The sequence below is a fragment of the Marmota marmota genome, unplaced genomic scaffold (assembly GCF_001458135.2).
Source record: "Marmota marmota marmota unplaced genomic scaffold, marMar, whole genome shotgun sequence".
Taxonomy (NCBI): Eukaryota; Metazoa; Chordata; class Mammalia; order Rodentia; family Sciuridae; genus Marmota; species Marmota marmota.
Window position 1 is genome coordinate 47,203,419 of NW_025999842.1, and position 21,645 is coordinate 47,225,063.

The following is a 21,645-nucleotide window of genomic DNA, read 5'->3' on the forward strand; positions in this document are numbered from 1 at the left end:
TTCTTTTAGTTTTCAAAGTCCCTACCCCCCCCCCCCCCCGTAGTTGTAGGTAGACATAATACCTTTATTTTTATTTATTTATTTATTTACTTATTTTTCTGCGGTGCTAAGGATTGAACCCAGTGCCTCACATATGCTGGATGAGCACTCTACTACTGAGCCACAACCCCAGCCCTTCACTTGACAAATACTTAAATGGTCATATGATGGCTTCCTGTTCTGTGTGTGTGTGTGTGTGTGTGTAATGATTTCATTCTAATAGATGTGAACTAATTTTAAATTTAGATTCTATAAGAAACTTGGTTACCATGGTGACTGTGTAAAATTGAAGCATATATCTGAAGTTAAATCTTGCTGGGAGAAAAATGCATTCATTGTTTAAAATAGATTTACTCCAGCTATTAGGTTTTTTTGTGGCATTGTGCCTTGTTTTATAGATGTGTGGCTTCTAGTTATTTTAAGTTTGCCATTAGTAATGAGAAGGGGCCTTGTTGAAAATATTTGGTAGAATATTGTGTGATAGTTTGAATAATGAGAGGTTAGAATATTGTGGATTATCAGTGAAGATCACAAAAAAGCACAAATATAATCAAACATGAGAAAGTGGAGATGAGAAGTGTTTTTCAGTATTTTTCTCTTGCGCATAACTAAAAGGAAACTAATCTCTACGTTTAAATTTAATGTTATTGTTTAGTTGATTTGGTGATCTTTGTAGACATTCTGAAAATATTAGTAAAATACCAATAAATTCTTGTGATTTAACTGGAACTTTTTAAGGAACAAAAACATCATCCATTTGGTGTGTATTAAAATAATAATTTGTCAGTGTGTTGTAAACTCATGTTATTTGAAACACCTACTATATTTATCTAGTTCTCCAAGTTTATATAGGTTGTGAATCTAGGTCTTTAAAATTTTCTACCTAATCCTCCAAGTATTAATAGGAATTGCAAGATTAGTGTTATTATTTTCACCTGGGTATAGTGTCCTCTTTCTTTCATCTCTGTGACTTCTAATCATGCTTATCTTCTTTTTGCAATACTCCTTCCTATTTCTTATGAGGATCAGTATGTCCCAGAATAAAAAATATGAACAGAGGATGATGATTCCGTTTGCAAGTATCCATTTAGCAATCCTTTTTTGGATTAATTTACTGGATTAATTTAAACTGAGTTTAAAATAGTACATCTTGGAAGTTATTAAATATTGCCTAGTGAAAGCAGCTGAATTATTTTTTAGGCATTTATATAAGTCTAAATACCAGAAATAATTCATGAGCATGCTAATTTGCCATTGTACATTTAGTAAATATTTATGAGCAGCCAATAGAACAATGAATACATATCTACCATTTATTTACTCTGTGCAAGGGATTGCCCTAATTGTTCTACTTGTATTGGATAGCTTTCAGAACAACCCAGTGATATCAAAGCTATTACTTTCCCACAAGATTTGGTGAGGCCACTGAGACACTAGAGAGGTTTCATAACTCGCCTTGCAGCTGGTTTGATGGGAGCATTCTATAGCTTGAGGCTCTGTATTCTTTACCACTCCCCCTGGCTGCTTTTCAAGGCACTACTCCATGAATCATCATCTACCTAGCCTTCAAAGACTCATGTACTGATGGAACTAGAAAGCTATACACAATTTAATTAAAATATAAGGTACAAAACAATAATTAATGTTGAAGCTTTGTCACATTTACCTTAGCACTATACAATCCCATGACATTTACTGGACTAAAGGCAAATTGCTCAAATTGTGAAGGAAAAGAATAAAGAAATTCAAAATACAGGTGAACACTGACAGTGTGCTATTGGGATGCCATTGAATTTTTATTTGATCTTTGGTGGTCAGGGGCCTCTGGACAGAGGAATGCAGTTCACAGAATGGGTGGGAGGCTCCACCCTCTGCCCAAGTACCCTCTGCTCTTCTCAGCCTTTGAACCGGGTTTTCTTAGCCTCCCTGACTAGGCTGTCCTATTTTCGACTCCTGGTGTTCTTTATTCTGGCAGGATATTAATCCTTAAAAGGCCAGCCTGCTTTCCATTTCTTTAGTAGGCTCATGGAATAGCTTGCTGCATCATGGATATTCTTTGAAAGGTTCATTTCACTGGCACTTATTTTTGTCCTTGCAAAGAACGCTGCGTTTAGGAAAACATAATGAGAAAATTCTCTCTGGATTAATTTACTGAGAAACTGCATAAATCAAAACATGCATTCTTTGCTTAGATAACAAGGAAAGATGCTCTTTTAGCATGAATATAGTCCGTTTTATGCACACATAAGGAAAAGGCTGTGTTTTGACTAGCATTTGTTGCTGTCATCTCTGAAGATTATAAATTGAATTTGATCCAAGAAGTGTTAGAAACAGAACATGCATCTCAGTAATGAAGTTTGAGAATGTGAACTTTTTTTAATGTTGGAATAAAAATGATCAGTGAGAGTGTCAGATGTGGAGTACCATGTTTTCTAGGGATATTCCTAGCCATATTACTTAATTCTAAACCCCTAGTAAAGTAGCATTAGTATCAGTAATTTGGTAGGATGTAGTAGAGATTTCCCACACACTATTCTAAGGACTCACACGTGTGACCTATTTAATATGCTCCTCAAGTCTGTGAATTGGACACCATCTCACAGATGTGGAGGCTGAGGTTCAGTGCCTAGGTGTGTGCCCAGGATGAGTGTCAGAAGAAGCAGGATTCATCCCAGCCCTGATGGGCATCTGCGTCTCTGCATATGTCTGTATGTTGGCTTTCCTGGTAGAGCCTGTCTTGTGTTTTTTTTTGTCAGGACAAAGTGTGAGAATGATCATAGGAACATTTAAACTGGAGATCTTGCCTGATTGTTTAAATAAATATGCTTCCAGTTATAAAGTTTTTAAAATGGCAGTGGAAAGTAGTGAGTCAGGTGGTCCTTTCACCTTACCTAATGAGCAGACCAGTGTTACCTAGAAAAAATAGCCCCCCTGAGAGGGACCATTAGGCAAGTATTTGTTTGAATGGCTGATATGGAATTATTTGCTAATGGAGCCATGTGCAGCCTAATAGAGCCCTTAAAGGAGAGAACAGTATAATCCTATGTTCTATTCCTCTGCTCTGAAGAATTGTGTAATGGTAAATTGTGTAATGTGAATGTGTGTGTGTACCCAAAATGGAATATACACACATTGTTTATAGAATGAAACCTTACTAAGGTTTTGTCACTAGAAGCTTAATACGTGAAAAACTAGAAATTATTACATGTATTATAAGAATGTAACTCTTTGTATCAGCACTAGTGACTTTTCAAAGTTCATGTACAGTTTTAAAAATAATAACTTGTATTTATACATTACAGAAGAAATAGTAAACAGAATACTCAGTGTTTCTAATATGATAAAAAATCACAAATCTCTCATGTTCCTTTAAGCAGGAGACATAGGAATGACCTCAATTCCTTGAAAACATGATCATTTATGAATTGCAATATAGTTCTTATCCTAAGGGGGAGTTAGTGTGGATGGGTGAGATTACTGAAATACTTGGCATATGTCTGTATGTTGGCTTGCCTTGAAAGGCATCAGGTAAGAATTATTTTACAAAGTTCCTTGACCTTGAGCCAGTGCTTCACCTCTTTCTGTCAGTGTCCTTATTTGTAAAATGGGTGACAGTAGTATCTGACTACTAGGAGGATGTGATAAAGTACCTGGAACAGTACCTGGTACTTAGTAAGTGTGTGGTACGTTGGAGCTGCATACGTCTAGAGAGCAGGTGGCAGCTTCATGTTACAAGATGGTACTTTCACATCCATTTCATTGTCATGGATTAGGAATAAGAAAATTGTTCAACATTCCCATGCACTCTTTACCCATATGGCACAGCAGTTAAGAGACAGCCAGAGCTCATGGTCAGACTCCACCAAGAACTATTTGAGTGACACTGCCCAGTTGCCCTGTCCAAGCCTCAGTTTCTGCATCTGCTAAAATGAGTATTGTAGTAGGAACTACTTCCTAGGGTTGTGAGAGATGAATTAGGTAAGACACATAGAGCACCTAGCCTGGTAAGGTGCCCAGAGAGGTCACAGTTTACTGAGGATGATAAAGAAATAGCCTGGAAAGTTGTGCTTGATCCTTACTGAGTGGAGGACAGAGCAGCAGAGAGCGTTTAGGACCAGGCTGCCTGCTCTCTTGCGCAGCATGTTATCCCTTTAGGGCTGTGGCTGCTTGTGTTTTGTGGCATCCCCTTTCTTCATCACCTCCTGCTTCAGTAGCCATTGGCATTCTTCTCCGCCCCACAGGAGCGGCAGAATGGATGGTGTGCAAGCATTTTTTATTTTTCTCAGGGCTCAAAAGAAGTGAAAGGGTCAGTGTAAAGTCAATAACTGATCATCACAGGGCTCCCTGGGTAGGTGGTGTTTGCCTGCTCATTAGTAAATTTCTGCTGAGAGCCTGTGGTTATTTTCCCTACTTTGGATTGAGAATTTTGAGATTCCCTTCTGGGCTCTGGCAATCTGTTGTCCCAAGGAGAGAGAGAAAGAGAGACAGAAAGCGATTGATTTAGATAGTAAGCATCATCTGACCAGCATTTCTGCTTTTTTCTTGGCTACCCAAGTTTACAAAGGTGATCAAGAAATATCTGTTCTTCTTTCATTTATTCAATAAATATATGAAGTCCTGCCCTGAAGAGCATGTAATGTAAGTCATCTACTCTGTGCCTATGATGTTTAGCTGGGGACCCAACCATCTAAGAATCCTGCAAGTCTTTGTGTTGTTGGGACTGTGAATAGGACCTCTATGTTCTTTTATTTGCTTTGTGTCCCATTATATTCCAAGGTGAACATACACACTGTTGTTCACTGATCACAAAGCCACAATAAGTGAACTTAACAATAAGTGAAACTTGATGATTGTGCTATTCTAGGATTAGCAGCATATTGTCAAAAGAAACAAAAACATTGTCTTTGATTTTTTTTCTTCTCTTCTGTTGTCAGAAAATCCAAGTAGATAAATTTGCAGTAAAAATATAAAATAAGAGGAATGAATGATGGTTAAGATCTGAGGCAGGTTAATGTATTTCCTTTGTCAGAAAAAGAGAATAGGCCAGGCATACAGTGGCGCATGCCTATAATCCCAGCGGCTTGGGAGGCTGAGGCAGGAGGGTCGTGAGCTCAAACCAGCCTTAGCAACTTAGTGAGGCCCTAAGAAACTCTGTGAGATCCTGTCTCTAAATATAAAAAAGGGCTAGGGATGTAGCTCAGTGGTTAAGTGCCCCTGGGCTCAATCCCCAGTACCAAAAAAGAAGAATGAAAAAGAGAACAGGAGTTAGCAGGAGGAGCTAGTTCTGTTTTTACTCTTCAGGGATGGGGGACAGGGAGCAGGATTTACTGGAGATGATAAACTTTGGTCTTAAACGTATCTCTTATTAGGTGACCTACGATATTTGAGTAGAACTATTTTGCAGACATTTGGATTCTGCCTAAAATCAGGATCAGTGTTAGGCAAGTGCTACCTCCTATAAGGAACTGCAAGGGAGGAGCCTGGTTTCCTTCCTCAGGAGGTTACAGTGTGGGCAGAAGACCCATCCCAGTTGGATGTTGCCATCCAGGTTTTTCATCTTGAGAAGTGGTATGAAAGCAAGTCAAACTTGGCATCTGCTCCACTATGAAATTGAGGAAGAGGTCAGGGCATGGCAGGGAGCCTGTGGTCAGTGGCATGAGTGTTGTGGCCCAGTAGCCCCATCCTATGCAGACCATTCCAAGGGACTGTGCTGGTGCACCCTGCTCTCTGCCCGAGCCTAATCCTCCAGCCTTCCTCTGTATTCCTCTTTTCAGTAAGATGAATAAAATAGAGCACTCATTCTGCTGAGCTGATTCATTACTGTATGACCTTGGACAAGTAATATTTCTGCTTGGATGGCTAATTCCTGATATGCCCCAGATCTACTTATCCCTAATCATTCTTATCTCAGAAAAAGGACAAAAGTGGTATTTCTGTTACCACCAGTTCTTCAAGCCAGAAACCTAAAGGCTGTTTTTACATGCCATCCCTTATTCACTCACAGGTCACGTTGGGATCACAGAAGATGCTATGATGGTCCTTTGTACTTTTCCTCCATTTCGGCCACATATATGCACATCTCCATCGTGTCTTTACTCTTAAGTTCTTACCTTGCTCCAGTTTTGCTCCCTTGAGATCTAGCCACAAGGCAGCCTGAGTGATTTTTTTTTTTTTAAGTTAAACCCTATCATTCCCTTACCTGAAGCTCTCCATGGTTTCCAATAAACCAAAAGTAAAAATTTTTACTGCAGATTACTGGGCCCTGCATGATCCTCACACTGTCTGCATCTCCTGGTTTGCCTCATTCTCACATGCTGGCCAAGCTGGTCTGTCTCTCCCTCAAACACTTCTGGCTTTATGTCCCACATCCTGGACCAGTCTCCCCTATGAGTGGACTGAGCATCTGCTTTCTGACCATTAGGGCTCTGCCCAGATGCTGCTCCTCCCAGGAGACCTCACATCCTCTCTTATGTCATACTGTTTTACTTTCTTCAGTGTGAAGTTCTTTAACTTATTTGGATGATTGCATTGCCCATCTCCCCATAGACTGTCAGCTCCATAAGATCAGGATCTAGTCTTTTTATTTTCTATTATATTTCCAATGCCTTGAAAGGTAATTAGCACATAATAGGCACTTGATAAATACTTGCTTGATAAATACATACAAAATTATTGGAATAATTAAAGACTGAAGTTACTGAACTTTTTAAGCCCTAGTTTATCTCGTGAAATGCTTTCTTCATAGTGTGTTGGGAAGAGTAAGCAAAATGTAGCATGAAAAGCACTTAGCCCTATGCTTGATTGATAGTAAATGCTCCATAAATATTACTGGCTATTGCTTTTGTTATTGTTGGGTTAACATTATGTGAATTTATATCAACATATGATCAGGTGTTATTTACTTTTTTATTTTGCTTAACCAGTGTACAGTAGCATGTAGTTAAATGATATAAAGGTTGCATTTTTTCTTACAGGATATCAGTGATAAATTTTATAAGCCATTATTAGAATTATCTAGTAGGAAAAACTCTTCTTTCTTCCCAGGAGTGTGTATCAGATTCTCTTGGTGGATGGTAAATAAGCATTGTTTAAAATTTCCCCTGGGTAATTATCAATATTCTCACTATTACCTAAACTAAAGAAAAGAACAGTTAAGACATGAATATAATTTACCCAAAGAAAAACCATTTCCAGATTTAAGAAGACTTCCTGGGGCTGGGGCTGTAGCTCAGTGGCAGAGTACTTGTTCTAGCATCAGGAGTCTCTGTAGGCCCTGAGTTCCATCTCAGAACCCCAGAGTGGAGTCTAGGGGTGCTTCCTATAAACAATCAAGGTAGACAGAGAGGTCAGTGAGATACAGGTTCTCACTTGTTTTGGGTTCTCCACTTGTTTTGAAGACTGGAATGCCGAGACCCAAGCACAGGTGTCTACTAACTAGTGTTAAATTAACAATGACCTTGATTTTCTTTGCTTAGATAATAGGAGCCATCATCCTCAGACCTCAGAGCTGACCTGCAGGCACAGAGAGGGAAGAGAAAGGAGCCACAGGGGTGGTTGTCCGAGTCAGCTTCTGGTCTCTTTTCATATTGGGGATAGGATTAGCTATATGTGTGTATTTTCTAATATATTAGCTATAGGTGCGGACCTGAGGATGGGAATGTTCCACAGGGGGTCTCCCTCCTTTGGAGGCAGCAACTATTACAAAGGAAATTTAGTAGCTCTTGACTCTCTGGAGCCTGGAGGATCCCCTTAGGAAGCAGATGTGCCCCATGGACCAGATTAGTCTCTCCTACTTCTCTCAGGAGCTCTCCTGTGATGTCTTTAAGTATTTTCTTCTCAGAGATATGCACAGCTTTTTACCCTTGAAAAATACAAAGAAAATTTTTCAATGACCATTGCTTAGTTTTCAAGATTGCAGCAAATTGCTTCTTAAGAATCTATGCAAAGGCATGTTGTCTATCAGACTATACCTAAATTATGTTTTAAGGATACAATATTTCATACAATACGTCTGATCATTCGTATAAACATATATAAATATACATAACATACTCGGATCAACTTTAGAATTTTATACTCTGTAGCCTGTCATTTAATTGAAAGAAGTATGTCTAATGGAAATGTTCTTTTCTTTTTCTTTTAATCTGTTAGTGCTGCCAACTGTCCCTATTCAGAAATCAATTTGAATAAAGACCGCATTTTCCCAGACCGCTTAAGTGGTGAGATGCCTCCAGCTAGCCCATCATTTCCAAGAAATAAAAGGACAGACACAAATGAGAGCTCTTCATCTCCTGAAATCAGGTAATTAAAATGATGATATTTGTGTTGTTGGGAAGCACTCTTATTGAAGAGGTTGCCTGTCTTAGACATTTCATGTTCTGTGGTAATGTTTTCCTGTGCATTGTTGAAAAGGCACTTCATCTATGAAATGATGGTAGGGTTCAGTGCTTGACAGCTCCCCCTTTCCATCCTGACTCACATTTTCCCAAGAGATCAAAGAGTCTTTCCTCTACTTCTTCTTGTTTTCTTCTTAACCTTAACACAAATCTGGCTATGGTGGCTCATATTTGTAAATTCAGGGACTTGGGAGATGGAGATGGCTTGAGCTCAGGAGTTCAAGGCTGGACTGACCTCCATTTGAAAAAAAAACAAAAAACTAATTTCAGTGTGTAGCCCAAGGCTGGAAACACTGTCTTTAGTAGGTAAAGAAATGGTCTTCCATTTCTTTCCTAGTGCATTTCCTTCTTTCCAGGAAGATCCTAACTAGTAATGTTTTACTTTGAATTGTGAGTATGTTTTAATAGTTTTCAAGTGTCTTATTCCATTATGATGAAAATGGCAGATGTGTCCCTTTCTAACTTGTGGAAGGATAATGACAGAGCACCTGATGTCAAGTGGGAGAGGAGAAATAGGGGCAGGACTCTGCTGGTCATAGGATTTGATCCTTTTCTGTAGAAAGCCTTGGAGCCTTGTTCTTGAGGGTTCAGATGTGCTCACTTGCTTTAATTGCATCTTCTCAACTCACTTTTTGACTTTGGAGAAAGCTGCAGTTTTAATATGCAGGAATATTAATTCCTGCACATTAATTCTACTTTGAATTAATATGCAGGAATTAATTCAAGAATTCTACTTTGCTTCTCATTTTTTTCCACCTAACCAAGAAACAATAAGAAAGGTTCACCTAGGGCAAATCAATAGTATAACAAGAGGTTAGAATAAAAAAAAAAATGACAAAGATGATCAATTTTTAAAAATGTTTATATTTCATTATGTTTTTATTAGTGCATTATAATTATGCATGATATTGGTTTATTGTGACTTTTCCATAAATGGACATAACATAATTTGCTCCATTTCATTCCCCAGTGCTTCCTGTTTCTTTTCCCACCTCCCGTCACAATCCTCTTCCTCGGCTCTATTGGTCTTCCTTCTATTTATTATTTTTTTGTTTTGTTTTTAATTGGTACATTATAATTATACATTAAATAAGATTACTTGGAACATATTCAGGAATGCACATAGCATTACCAATTTTTTGCTTAATTAAAAAGTATTTTTCACTTAAAGCCTAGAGGAAGTAAGTAACCTCATATTGATTAAGAGCTTCTATGATTCCTGGTGGAAAAGTTAAACTTTCCTGAAAGTAAATTATTATTGGTAGATTAAAAAATATTTATTGAGTATTTTTGATGCTATAGTAGGTATTATACAATGATGGTTCTCATTTCTTCTAGGTATTTTTCTCAAATGTTATTTCCCTGAGTAAATACTATCAGTGATACAATCCTTTTCTGTTCAGTGCTTTCCCATTTATTTATTTAGTGATGCTGGGTATAGAACCCAGGGATGCTCTACCACTGAACTACATCCTAGCCCTTTGTATTTTTCATTTTGAAACAGGGTCTCACTAAGTTGTCAAAGCTGGCCTTGAACATGTGACCCTCCTGCCTCAGCTTCCTGAGTTGCTGGGACTACAGGCATTGCCCCAGCTCCTGATAATAGCTTAAGATGTACAAACCCAAGGGACCCTAAAAAGTTGATGTTACTAAACTTTGTCAGGTTTTTTTCCTTGTCCGATGTTAACACTTAGTTTCCTGCCATTAGGCTCCAAGCATGACCATCTAATCTCTAAATGTAGCTTTTAAGCTTAGGTATTTCTCTGCAAATCAAAAAGTATAATGAGATTTCATTTCACTCCAATCAGAATGGCAGCCATCAAGAGTACAAATAATGCTGGAAAGTGTGTGGGGGAAAAGGGACATATATATACTGTCAGTAAGATTGTAAATTAGTAAAACCATGATGGAAATGAGTATGGAGTTTCCCCAAAAGACTAGGAGTAGAATCTCAAAATGACCCAGTTATACCATTCCTCAGTATTTATCCTAAAGAATTTTGAGCATACTGTAGCAGTACATGCATACCATGTTTATAGTAGCACAATTCATAATAGCCAAAACTATGGAATCAGCGTAGGTGTCCATTAATGTAAGAATGGATAAAGAAAGTATGGTGTAATATTTGTATATATACATATGTATGTGCATATATAATTTGGCATAGTTGATGTGATATACATAATGTAAAATATATGTAATGTGACATATATGAACACATATGAGGGGTGTGTGTGTGTATAAATGGCACATATTTATATGCACCATGGGGTTTTATTCAACTATAAAGAAAAATAAAATTATGTCATTTGCAGGAAAATGGAAAAAACTGGAGAAATTATGTTGAGCAAAATAAACCAAACTCAGAAAGTTAAGGGTCATATGTTTTATCTCATTTATAGAAGCTAGAGAGGAAAAAGGAAAGGTAGGGGCAAATTTCATGAAAATAGAAGGGAAATCATTAAAGTTCAGGAAAGGCTCCAGGGGGAGTGGGGAGGAAAGGAAAGGGAGAGAGTGTTGGGGAACACAATTGACCAAATTATATTGTGTGCATGTACAAGTATGTATCAACAATTTTCACGATTGCCATAATCATAATGCACTAATAAAAGAAGGAAAAAAAAGATTAAATATTTCTGATTCATATCCAAGGAGCAAACCAATAAATAATTTAGATCCAGCACTGTAAGAGCACATCATAGTGTCTTATGTTGTTGTTGTTCTTTTTCTCCATAGAAAAGGAGTATAACTTGGTGATTCAAAGCATAGGGTACTGCTTAGTTAAATCTTGGCTTCCCTACTTCTTAGGAGAAGACGAATTACTCCTTACATGTTATTAACCTCAGAGTTTGTGAGATGGAAAGTTTAAATATAATATAAAGCTCTTATAATTTGATTAATAAGTCAAAAAGCCCTTTATGAATGTTAGTGGAGTTTTTTTTTGTTTTATTTTGTTTGTTTGTTTGTTTGTTTGTATGGGGATTGAACTCAGGAGTGCTTTATCACTAAGCCACATCCCCAGCCCTTTATATATATATATTTTTTTTTTTTTTTTTTGAGACAGGGCCTTGCTAAGTTGTTGAGGCTGGCTTTGAACTTAAGATTTTCCTGCCTCAGCCTCCTGAACTGCTGGCACAATAGGCATGTGCCACTGCACGAAGCATAAATGTTAGTTTTTATTAATGAGGTTGAAAGAGGAATAGTTTACAATTTGTTTCATAATACAAGTGAGTATCCCTTATCCAAAATGCTTGGGATCTGAAGTGTTTCAAATTTAAGCACATTTGCATGGACTTTACCAGTTGAGCATCCCTACTATGAAATTCTCTAAAATTGCTCAAGAAGTTTCAGGTTTTAGAGATTTTAGAAATTTGGATTGGGACTGCTCAATCTGTTTTTCTTTTGTTCCTTAGGAAAACAAGCATGGCTGGCCAATTTCTTTTATATTCCTAGGTTATGCTTTGGAGAGATGGCTTAAATAAGATGATTCATGTAATATCAAATTATCTTTTCTCTTTTTTTCCTGTAATCATTGCTTGCCTGGATATAATTTTCCACGCAGATTTTCTTTGCAGCATTCCTAATAATTTGTTAAAATGCAGTAGACAGTCTTTTCTTTAATGTACTTTGTGACAGCAAGAGATAGTTTTGACCCCCAGAAGTAAATCCTGAGACCGGGAGGTAGTTGCAGGTGGTTTCCTTGGGATGTGAAGAAAACATGAGTAGGGGAGTAAAGAAGGGGAAAAGGAAGGAAAGGCAGCCAGAAGAAACATAGTTGTCATACTGGTTGCCACCGTGGGCAGCAGGAGCACAGATCTGGGAAAACTCTGAGATGCTGTCCAAACCGCACATCTCAGCACTAACCCAGTAGAGGGACGAGGGAGCTGAACTGTGCAAACACCACTTCTGTTGCACTACAGTGAGGCTGCACATGGCATTCCTCAGCACATCTGCCTTGCTGCATGGCAGCCAAAGCAGCCATTGCCCCTGGAATCCTGCAGGAAAGCAGTGCAGGTGGCATAGGGGACATCAGCCCCATGTGTACTGAAGTGGCAGTGGGTGGACAGAGTGCTGATAGCAAGTGCTGTACCATCCCACGTCCCATTCACCTCTTCCACATGCCAAACAGCCCCTAGAATGAGTGATACGCTGGTGTTGTTTTTGGTCCAGGGCTGATATAACATAACCAAGAATAAATGAACAATTGAACGTGTATATTCTGTACACACTGTAGCATTATTTTAAGTACTACTTACTCGCATAAGCACACAGGAATTACTGATGTTCCGTAATAGTAATTCCTAAAGTTAGCTTCGTGTCAGATTCCCCGCAACATCTTTAAAATTCAAATTTGGGAACCTTTCCTAGATCACCAGAATTTTCTAGGAAAGAACCTTGGAATTTGCATTTAAAAATTCATTTGCGTGTATCCCTCTGCTTAAAATTTTTCAGTGACTTGCCATTACTAAGGATTATGACCCTACTTCATGTGGCCTAGAAAGTCCTGTGTCAACTAGCCCCTGCTGAACTTCCTAGCCTTGCCCCCACCAGGCCCTTTTCTTTAACCAATGCTTCATGCATCCTGGTCCTCAACCATCCTTTTCTCTCTACCTCAAACCTCTGTGTGTCTTCTGGCAAATCTCTCATCTTTTGTTTGGCATTAACTGTCCCTTCCTTAGGGAAGCGTCTTCTGATCCTCCAGACTGCCAATTCTTCCCTTCTGTCATGCTCTCGTATCACACATCCTGATTCTATTAAAGTGTTTGTGTACTGTGCTTAATGATACACTCCGTAAAGGCAGAGACCGCGTCCTATCTCACTCTGAATTAGCCTCAGCCCTGAGCATATCAACAAGTAATGGTGACCTTGACTCATCTGTCCATCTTCAAAGGAGACATGCCTGTCATATAGCCTAATAGGCAGTAGCTCTATACTTTGTTTTTGTTCACTTAAAACTCCTACATTTCCAACTTTGTAAGATCACCATACCAGATATATAAGGAGTAGTTATTAAATAAGATAAATTCCCCAAAATACATATCTACATTTTTTAAAATGAGGTTTATACTTTCCTGTCTGTTGTTGTTTACCATCCCAGCCACATGGATAATGATATTAGAGAAGTAACAGCATTTGTAAGGAGTAATAAGGACATGGATGAGCCTGAGAGGGTTATGGAGGCCTGCAGGGATCAGTATCCTAGTGCTCCTGCACCCAGGGAAGCTCTGCCCTACTTTCCACAGCTCCCTGCTTGAGTCTCCTCAAAGGTGTGCTGAGTGCTTAGACTCTGCCTGCAGAGACTCATGAGCATATCCTAGTGCCTGTCCAGGTAGAAACATGGGCACACAGTTTTTTCCCACTCATCCATTCATCTGTCTGAAGTGTAAGGAACACCTATGCTGAGCTGGGGCTTTCCGGAAGGTGATGGCCTCACTCCATGGCAGCAGCCATCTCTGTCCCTGGCATTGGATGGTAGCTTTTCCTGGTGACTGATAACGATTCTACAAGTCTACAAGCTGAGTAAAAGAGTATGTGTATTTCTTTCTGTGTCTCAATAAAACCGTGGGTCTCAAACTTAGATTTGCACCTGCATTATCCAGAGTGCTTTTTTAAAAATGTAGATTTCAGGCACTGCTTCCAGAGATACTGTCAGGAAAAGGAAGTTCTCATCCCAGGATGAGAAGTTCTCATCCTCATGTTTAACAAGCTCCTGCAAGACTTCTGTATGCCGGGCTTTGGAAAATGCTATTGAATGTAAACATCCTTCCCCGGAGTAATGATTCACAATGTATCATCAATTAGAAAACACTGGGCATCCATCCTACATAGTCTAATTCGCATGAGGTCTGTCCTACAGCTGCTTGTTAATTGTGTTCTAAATTAGGTGCTATCTTTATTAAAAATCAATGTTTTACACTCCCATGTTTAAACTTGTGTAGATATAAACACAGGAACACAATGAAGCATATTGAAACTGCCTGCTAAATGCTTGTATTTCCTTGTATAAGACAAAGGCCCACTGCTAAAGCAATCTAATGAAAAAAAATTTAGTTCATTCTATTTATTATAAGCTATTAAAATGACTTCTTAGTTGTAGGGCCCATGTTTTCACTCTGAAATTTACATGGAACAGGTTGTAGGAATTGGTACCATCAATCTGATTTAAAGTTTTTACACTAATACAGTTTTGCCAGTCATACTACAGCCTCTGTACCCTTTTAAGCAGGTGGGGAGATGAGCTAACATAAAATATCAGACTACAAGTATAAATACATCTGTTTACTTTGCAAACTATCACACCAAGCAGAATAAAATTAGTTTTAGAGCCAGAGTTCTAAAAGATTACCAAAGTTAATTAGTAGTCTTGGGGAACTTTGTTTTTCCTCCTGAGGTTTTCTGGGCCTGGGGGCTTGGTGTGGAAGATTAGAGAAAGTCATTTTGCTGACCAAGCATTCCCTGGCTTCACAAAGCCTCCCCTCCCTTTTGTTGCTGGGCTGCCACATATGAATTAGGAGCTGTGGAATTTTGAAATATTCCTGCTCTTGGGAATCTAAGTCTAATCTGTGCAGTCATTTGTATGCACCGGAAAAAAGCTCAGTTTTAGTTAAACCCTCACTGAGGTTTTGATGCCAACTGCTGTGATGCCGAGGCAGCCATTCCAAGTGTAAGGGAGGATGGATGTTTCTGTTAGATGCCTGTGAAGTTGTCGCAGCAGTATTGTAGCAGGATCTTGACTGTCTCTAATTCCTACTCAGGGGACTCTTCTATGAGAAGGAGAACAGCAGTGACATCTATTCTCTTTTCCACAACGGCAAAAAGTTACCAGTGGTCTCACTCTGTCTGTGACATGTCATGTTTATTTCCCAGTTCTCACCTTAGTGGGCAGGGCTTTCCATTCCATAGGAGGATGGAGTAATTGTTCAGTGAGTTTTTCTGCAGTTTTTTCCTTAGTATCTTGATAAGACTCACTTGATTCACTCATTATATTGCTTTTATTATGTTCCTTCACTAATGTGTTCCTTATGTGAACTTCTAATTTAATGGGCTTCTTAATCAAAATGTCTTTATTTTTAATCATTAGAGTGAGCTATGTTTATCTTGGGCCATATTTATGAAAACCTGATTCAGTAAAACTTGCTGCAGCTGGATACAGTGCCACATGCATTATAATCCCAGTAACTTGGGAGGCTGAGATTGGAGGTTTACAAGTTTGAGATCAGCCTCAGCAACTTAGGGATATCATGTCTCAAAATAAAAGAAAAAGGACTGGGGATGAAGCTCAGTGGTATATCACCCTGGGTTTAATCCCCAGTACCAAAAAATAAACAAAACAAAACTATTGGCTATAGTATCATTTATTTCAAAAGGAATTTAATTTTAAAAATCCCTTATTTGAATGTTAACCATAGACATAAGACTTTTAAGCCACTGGTTTCATTTTCCCAACCTTTCTGAATTCCTTTGAGGGTGGTTATTTCCTTGCCTTGAAGCTTCTCAAGGTTCTTCATTTATAGGAACAAGCATTTTGGAGACAGGTTAAGTATTTGAAACCTACAAAGTGCAACCTCGGGATTCTTGTTCTATGATCTTTACCTATATGTGACCTCTGCCTAGGTATTAAAAAACAAACAAAAAAATTCCTGGGGATGTGCAAATAGGCATCCTTTTGAAGTTCAAAACAGAAAAACTTACATTTTATTAACGGCTTTCTGGCATTCACTGTGCCCCCACTTCTTACTAGGGGTACTAGTCCTTTTCAGCCCTGACAAGGCCCCTATGAGAGTAAAATTAGCCACTACAGAAAGAGAAGGTGTGTTGTGTGTTGGTTGGTTTTCCATTGTTGAAATACCTGAGGCAATCAACTTAAAGGGAAGAAAGGTTTATTTTGGCTCACCAGAGGTTTTAGCCATGGTCACTTGACCCTGTTACTTTGGGGTCTGTGGCATCATGGTGGGAGGTTAGGAGGGTGGCAGAAGTCTGCTCATCTTGCAATGAGATAGCAAAAGGAAGGAAAGAGAGGAAGGGCCAGGGTCCCAGTATCCCCTTCAAAGACATGCCTCTGATGGCCTAGCTAGACCTCCACCTCCTGAATTTCCTCCACCTCCCAAAGGCCCACAGGCTGGGGACCAAGTCTTTAACTCATGGACTTTTTGTGAACTTTTCAGATCTAAACTATAGTAGTTTATTTCAAGCTAGTGTAAGGAGTAGGCCTTTTGCACTTGACCTGTGGCAGTGTGTCTGAGGCTGGGCTGATAGTCACTGAGGTTTAAGCTCCTGACGTATATGGCACATTTCTGCTAACATTGCATATTCTACTTCCTCCTTACATACTGAATTTAGAGAGGTGGTTAAAACAAATACATTCTTAAATTGAGGCAAAATTATTTATTGTTTCATATTTTTTCCTCTATCGTTTTTAGCACACTGGGTACCAGTTGAAACATAATTGGTTAGGGATTGTTTTTAAATAAAAAATAAACAAACTTAAGGAAATACAGCTGTATGCATTCAAATGACATCTTATTCCTAGGCATTTACTCTTCTCATGTTTGTTTCCCTAATATTTACCACAAGGCATAATTAGAGTAAGATAGTAAGACATCTAAAATGTGCTGCTTAATTACAGAGAAAAAGAGGATGCTGACTCACAATGAACATGCTTTTCTGAGTGGATTCCACTGTCTTGATTAAAAGCCAAAAGAGTATTCTTGAGTAAAATTTTGCTGATTGTATTTCAGTTTAAATTGAAGAAAACTGGTTCTGGAAAATTCTAAAATCCCAGGAGAAATTGCTATATTCTAGGTGCTTCTTCCCACCCAAGCTCACTTAACTCTGATCAGGCTTCTAGTGATGTAGGTGCTGTGTTACACCCCCATCCTTGGTTCCGGCCACACTGCTCCTCAGGAGCAGACCTGGCCAATAACCCAGGCAGTTCAGCTGTAGGCACCATTACTTGAAAACCTATTTTAATAGTCAAAAGAAACAGATCTGCAGGTAATTTTATCCTAATATATAAGTAGTTGGAAAATAGTCATCACTGCCAGGTGTCATGCTCCTGGCTCTGTGCTAAGCACTTTTAGACATTTTTATTTTAGTCCTCAAAATGCTCTCTGTGAGGGTGGCTTATCCTTGTTTTATAGATAGATGATGCACCTGAGAATTAGGGAAAATGAGTGACTTGCTGCTGAAGGTCCTGTGAAATGAATAAGTAGCAGAGCTGAAATTTGAACCAGGTCATCTTGCTTCCAAGGATGTAACCACTGTTGCTGGGCTGCTTTCTCTGTGTTGAGATACACCCATCTCTAACTAGTGTGTGCTCCCGCCTAAATAACTATTGGCACCAAGAGGTGTCGATCAAGGAAAGCAGGTCAAGAAGCTTTTAAGTTAAGTGATGTTGTAATATTAACAATAGTATAAAAATATTTCAGGTAGTTACTTTTTAAAAATCTGTCAGGAAGCATATCTTGTATTATGCTGCAGAATATACTGCTATATTATCCCAAAGTTTTCACATTCTAATATAAACATACTTTGTCTATAATTGAAAGACTATGTAACTAGAGTAACTTTTGCTTAGGAAGTTGAAACTGTAGAACAAGGAGGGTCAAAGGTTTTATTTTCTCTTTCTATTTCCAGTAGAAAGTGACTTGAAAACTTACACAGAGAAGTCTAAAACTTATTTTTAGTCTTTGCTCTGTCTCCTTAAAAAAAAAAAATCATCAAAGTTTCTAGGAACATCACAGTAATTAAGGGCATATATTTTCTTTGACTCTGGGAAAAGCCACTTTTAAGTTGTATCACCACAATGCATGTTTCCAATAAATATCAATATAGCTACCCATACGCAACATTTTTCATTGGCTACAATCAGTATTTATTGAGATAGAACTTGACTCAAAGAATATTATTTTCAATTTAATATGAAACAAGTTTGTAAGTTTATGAGTTAATTTTTAGTGCAAAGTACGCCGATCTTAACATATTGTAATCACAAAGTGTGACTTCAGCACTGCTTTAACAGAGAAGAAAGTTTTCTATCAATACCTCAACTGACGTTCATTCTTCAGTTATCAGTGATATTCTTACATTTGTTTTACTTTCTCTGGAGTGAGAGCCTCTGCCATTGAGTTGACCGAATACTATACCAAATATGCTGGGATGGATTCATTAAAAATCTTAATTCAGGCAATATGTAAAACAGTGGATGTGTAACCGATGTGATTCTGCAATCTGTATACGGGGTAAAAATGGGAGTTCATAACCCACTTGAATCAAATGTATGAAATATGATATGTCAAGAACTATGTAATGTTTTAAACAACCAATAATAAAAATTTTAAAAAAACTTAATTCAGAGCTTTCTGAATTTCTTGAAAAAATACAATTTAAATTAAACAACTAAAGTGATTCTTCCCCATTCTCAACTGAGCACAAATAGTTTTAAGCAGTTGTGACTGATTGTTTTTATTATGAACCAAGCCTAGGAGGTCAGGTTCAAATGAAATTTCACATTTGCTCTTGGAAATAATCTTTTCTAAAACATTGATTGCCTGCTTACTATGTTAGCATCATTATGTTACATTGTTATAATTTTAAATGGAGTATAAATTAATATTTTGTAATTAAAACTGTAGAACCTTTTATGTTTTGTTGGGATATTTTGTTTTATATGCATTTGCCTTGTTCTTTAAACTCAACAATAAAAGAGGTCTGGGTGAGAGTTTTACAAAGCACTGAAATATGTAGTCAGATAGATACTGTATCCTAGATAGGGGAAATTACAAAGTGAGGTTTATTTTGAACCTTGAAAATGGAATACATTGGGTTGAAATTTTTCAAATCTCTGAAATTTAGCTTTAAATAAGTATCATATGCCCAGTTTCTTAGAGCCATTTTTGTTCCTGGCTTAAGGGAAAAGATCTAAATTAAGATTTTTAATGAACCCATTCTATTTTAGGCAATCAGTACTATGTTTAGATTAGTATTAGGTCATTCCTGGTCAAAAAGTGATAGAATCAGTTCAGTTTATGGATTTGACCTAATCAATCCAAGAAAAACTTCCTTAAATTCAGATTGATTTTTATGGACCAGTCTCAGCTTCAATCCCAAGTCCCAGGAACCCGAGGTGTAAAATGATGTAAATAATTGTCCAAGACTTCCAAACCTTTTTTATTTTTTTTCACTAAATTGAAGTCTTACCAAACAGAACAAGTAAAATTTATCATGAATGCATGAGAAATTATTACTGGGTTATTAAATAGCTACATTTTCCAGAATAGGTCATCTTAATATTCTTAGTTTTAAAAATCTCCTTTCTGAATAATAATAAAAAATTGTTGATAAGGAAAGTGGGGCATTTGTAGATGTTATTAGTATTAATTGCTTTGTTGGAGAACTACATAGCCTTTCTAATATTTTGGTAGTACTTGTTTTTTAAATTTAAAAAAAAAACAGTTGTTAAAATATAGCTATGAACTATTTTTTAAAATGCTCCTCTTTTAAAATACAGAAACACATTTTTTTTTTCCCTCAGAGACCAGCATGCTGATGATGTCAAAGAAGACTTTGAAGAGAGAACAGAAAGTGAAATGAGGACATCACATGAAGCCAGAGGTAACTATGATATTCTCATCTTATTGATGGGTGTAACTCTTAATATTCAAGAATCTAAAGCTCATAATTATTGGTTGGGGATGTGGCTCAGTGGTAGAGTGCTTGCCTAGCATGCATAAGACCCTGAGTTTGATCTCCAGCACTGCAAAATAAATAGAATTTAACTGGAATACAGTAGTCAGATTTATAATAAAGATCAGCTTTATTTGGTTGGTTTATTCCTTACTGCAGGCAATAAAAATTTATTTAGCATGTAATTCATAATGATAAAGATTCATGTATGGCTTTATATTCACAATGTGTTTCATATATTGTATACAGCTTGGTAAGAGACATTCTCTTGGTTCTTGGGCTACATTTTCTTTAGTATTATTGGTGTTATTTGCTTAATATGTTTAAAACTCAATTCAGAGTTTATATGAAATCCAAATAGAATATGATCTTCATTCAGTATCACAAAAATCATTTGAACAAATGTTTTAAGTTATACTAGAGAAAGTAATTTGACTCACATTATTGTTTAAAAGGCAGTAATTTAATTAAGTTGTAACCACTGCTAGTCATGGTATAGATTGTACTTATTAATTCACATATAACTTATTATTTGTTTCTCATAAGAAAATGTCTGGTTGTCAGTGTGATGATTATTCTTGGAGACTTTGCTTTTCACGTACCCTTTTTTTGTCTGGATATCATATAAGATGTGATAATGGATCCTAGTGACTCTGCAGTGACCTACTGGCTCAGTGGTGCTTGGGTTTTTGTAGCTGGTTGTCGTAAAGCAATAATTAATGACTAATTTGGAAGTTATGTTCAGCACTGTCCGCAGCATGTTTTATGGCACCACGTCCAGATCCTACAGATGGCCAGGGTTCAGTCTCTCTGCCACTTGCTAGCTGTGTGATCTTGGACATGTCATTAAAAACACCTCTTAGTGTGTCTGTTTTTCATCTCTCCAGAAGGAGTAGGTGACATAACTTCTTCCTGAGGTTGTAGTGAGGGAGAAACACAGTAACATTTTTACTTCCTTAGACCAGTGGCTGCCACATAGTAAGCCTGTGCAAGGATTTGATTCTTTAAAATGTTTCTGATCATTGAAAAAGAAGAAAAATATTTAATTTTTGAAGTTTTTGTTATCAGGGCTCTGTCTAGTTCTCACACAGAGGCTCACCCTTTCTTTGTAGGCATCGGTCTACCAAAAATTAATAGCATGGCCTTCATTAAGTCTTGGCTCTGCCACATACTAGCCCTGTGGCTGTGCCTCAGTTTCTCCTGAAAAAATTTGATGTGGTCCCCATATGCACACATTGAATCATTCTGAGGATTAAATATACCACTTTTGTTAGTACTATTAATATTGTGGGAAATAATGTCTTTGTATCTCATTGATGGCGCAGATCCATAGTAAAAGTTTCTAGGCCCTGAACTTTTAGAGGGAGTAATAATTTAAAATACTGTAGTTTAACTGGATGACCTATTTAATTTTTATTTGCTAAATGATTTTGATAGTTTTTTTCCCCAGAAAATTACCCATTTAATAGAGAATTTTAGATTTATTAACACTTGATATGTATGGTCTTTTCTTTCCCTACTTTTA

The 21,645-nt window shown here is 37.5% G+C and overlaps 1 protein-coding gene across 10 annotated transcripts in view; it reads left to right on the forward strand.

Moving 5' to 3' along the window:
* L3mbtl3 (L3MBTL histone methyl-lysine binding protein 3) overlaps positions 1-21,645 on the forward strand; it is a 112,006-nt gene that overhangs the window by 76,652 nt on the left and 13,709 nt on the right. For all 10 annotated transcript variants that reach the window (XM_048798195.1, XM_048798209.1, XM_048798210.1 and 7 more), the window contains 2 exons: positions 8,191-8,340; positions 19,969-20,048. In XM_048798195.1, the coding sequence (XP_048654152.1) occupies positions 8,191-8,340; positions 19,969-20,048 (230 nt within the window). The remainder of the gene's footprint in view (positions 1-8,190; positions 8,341-19,968; positions 20,049-21,645) is intronic.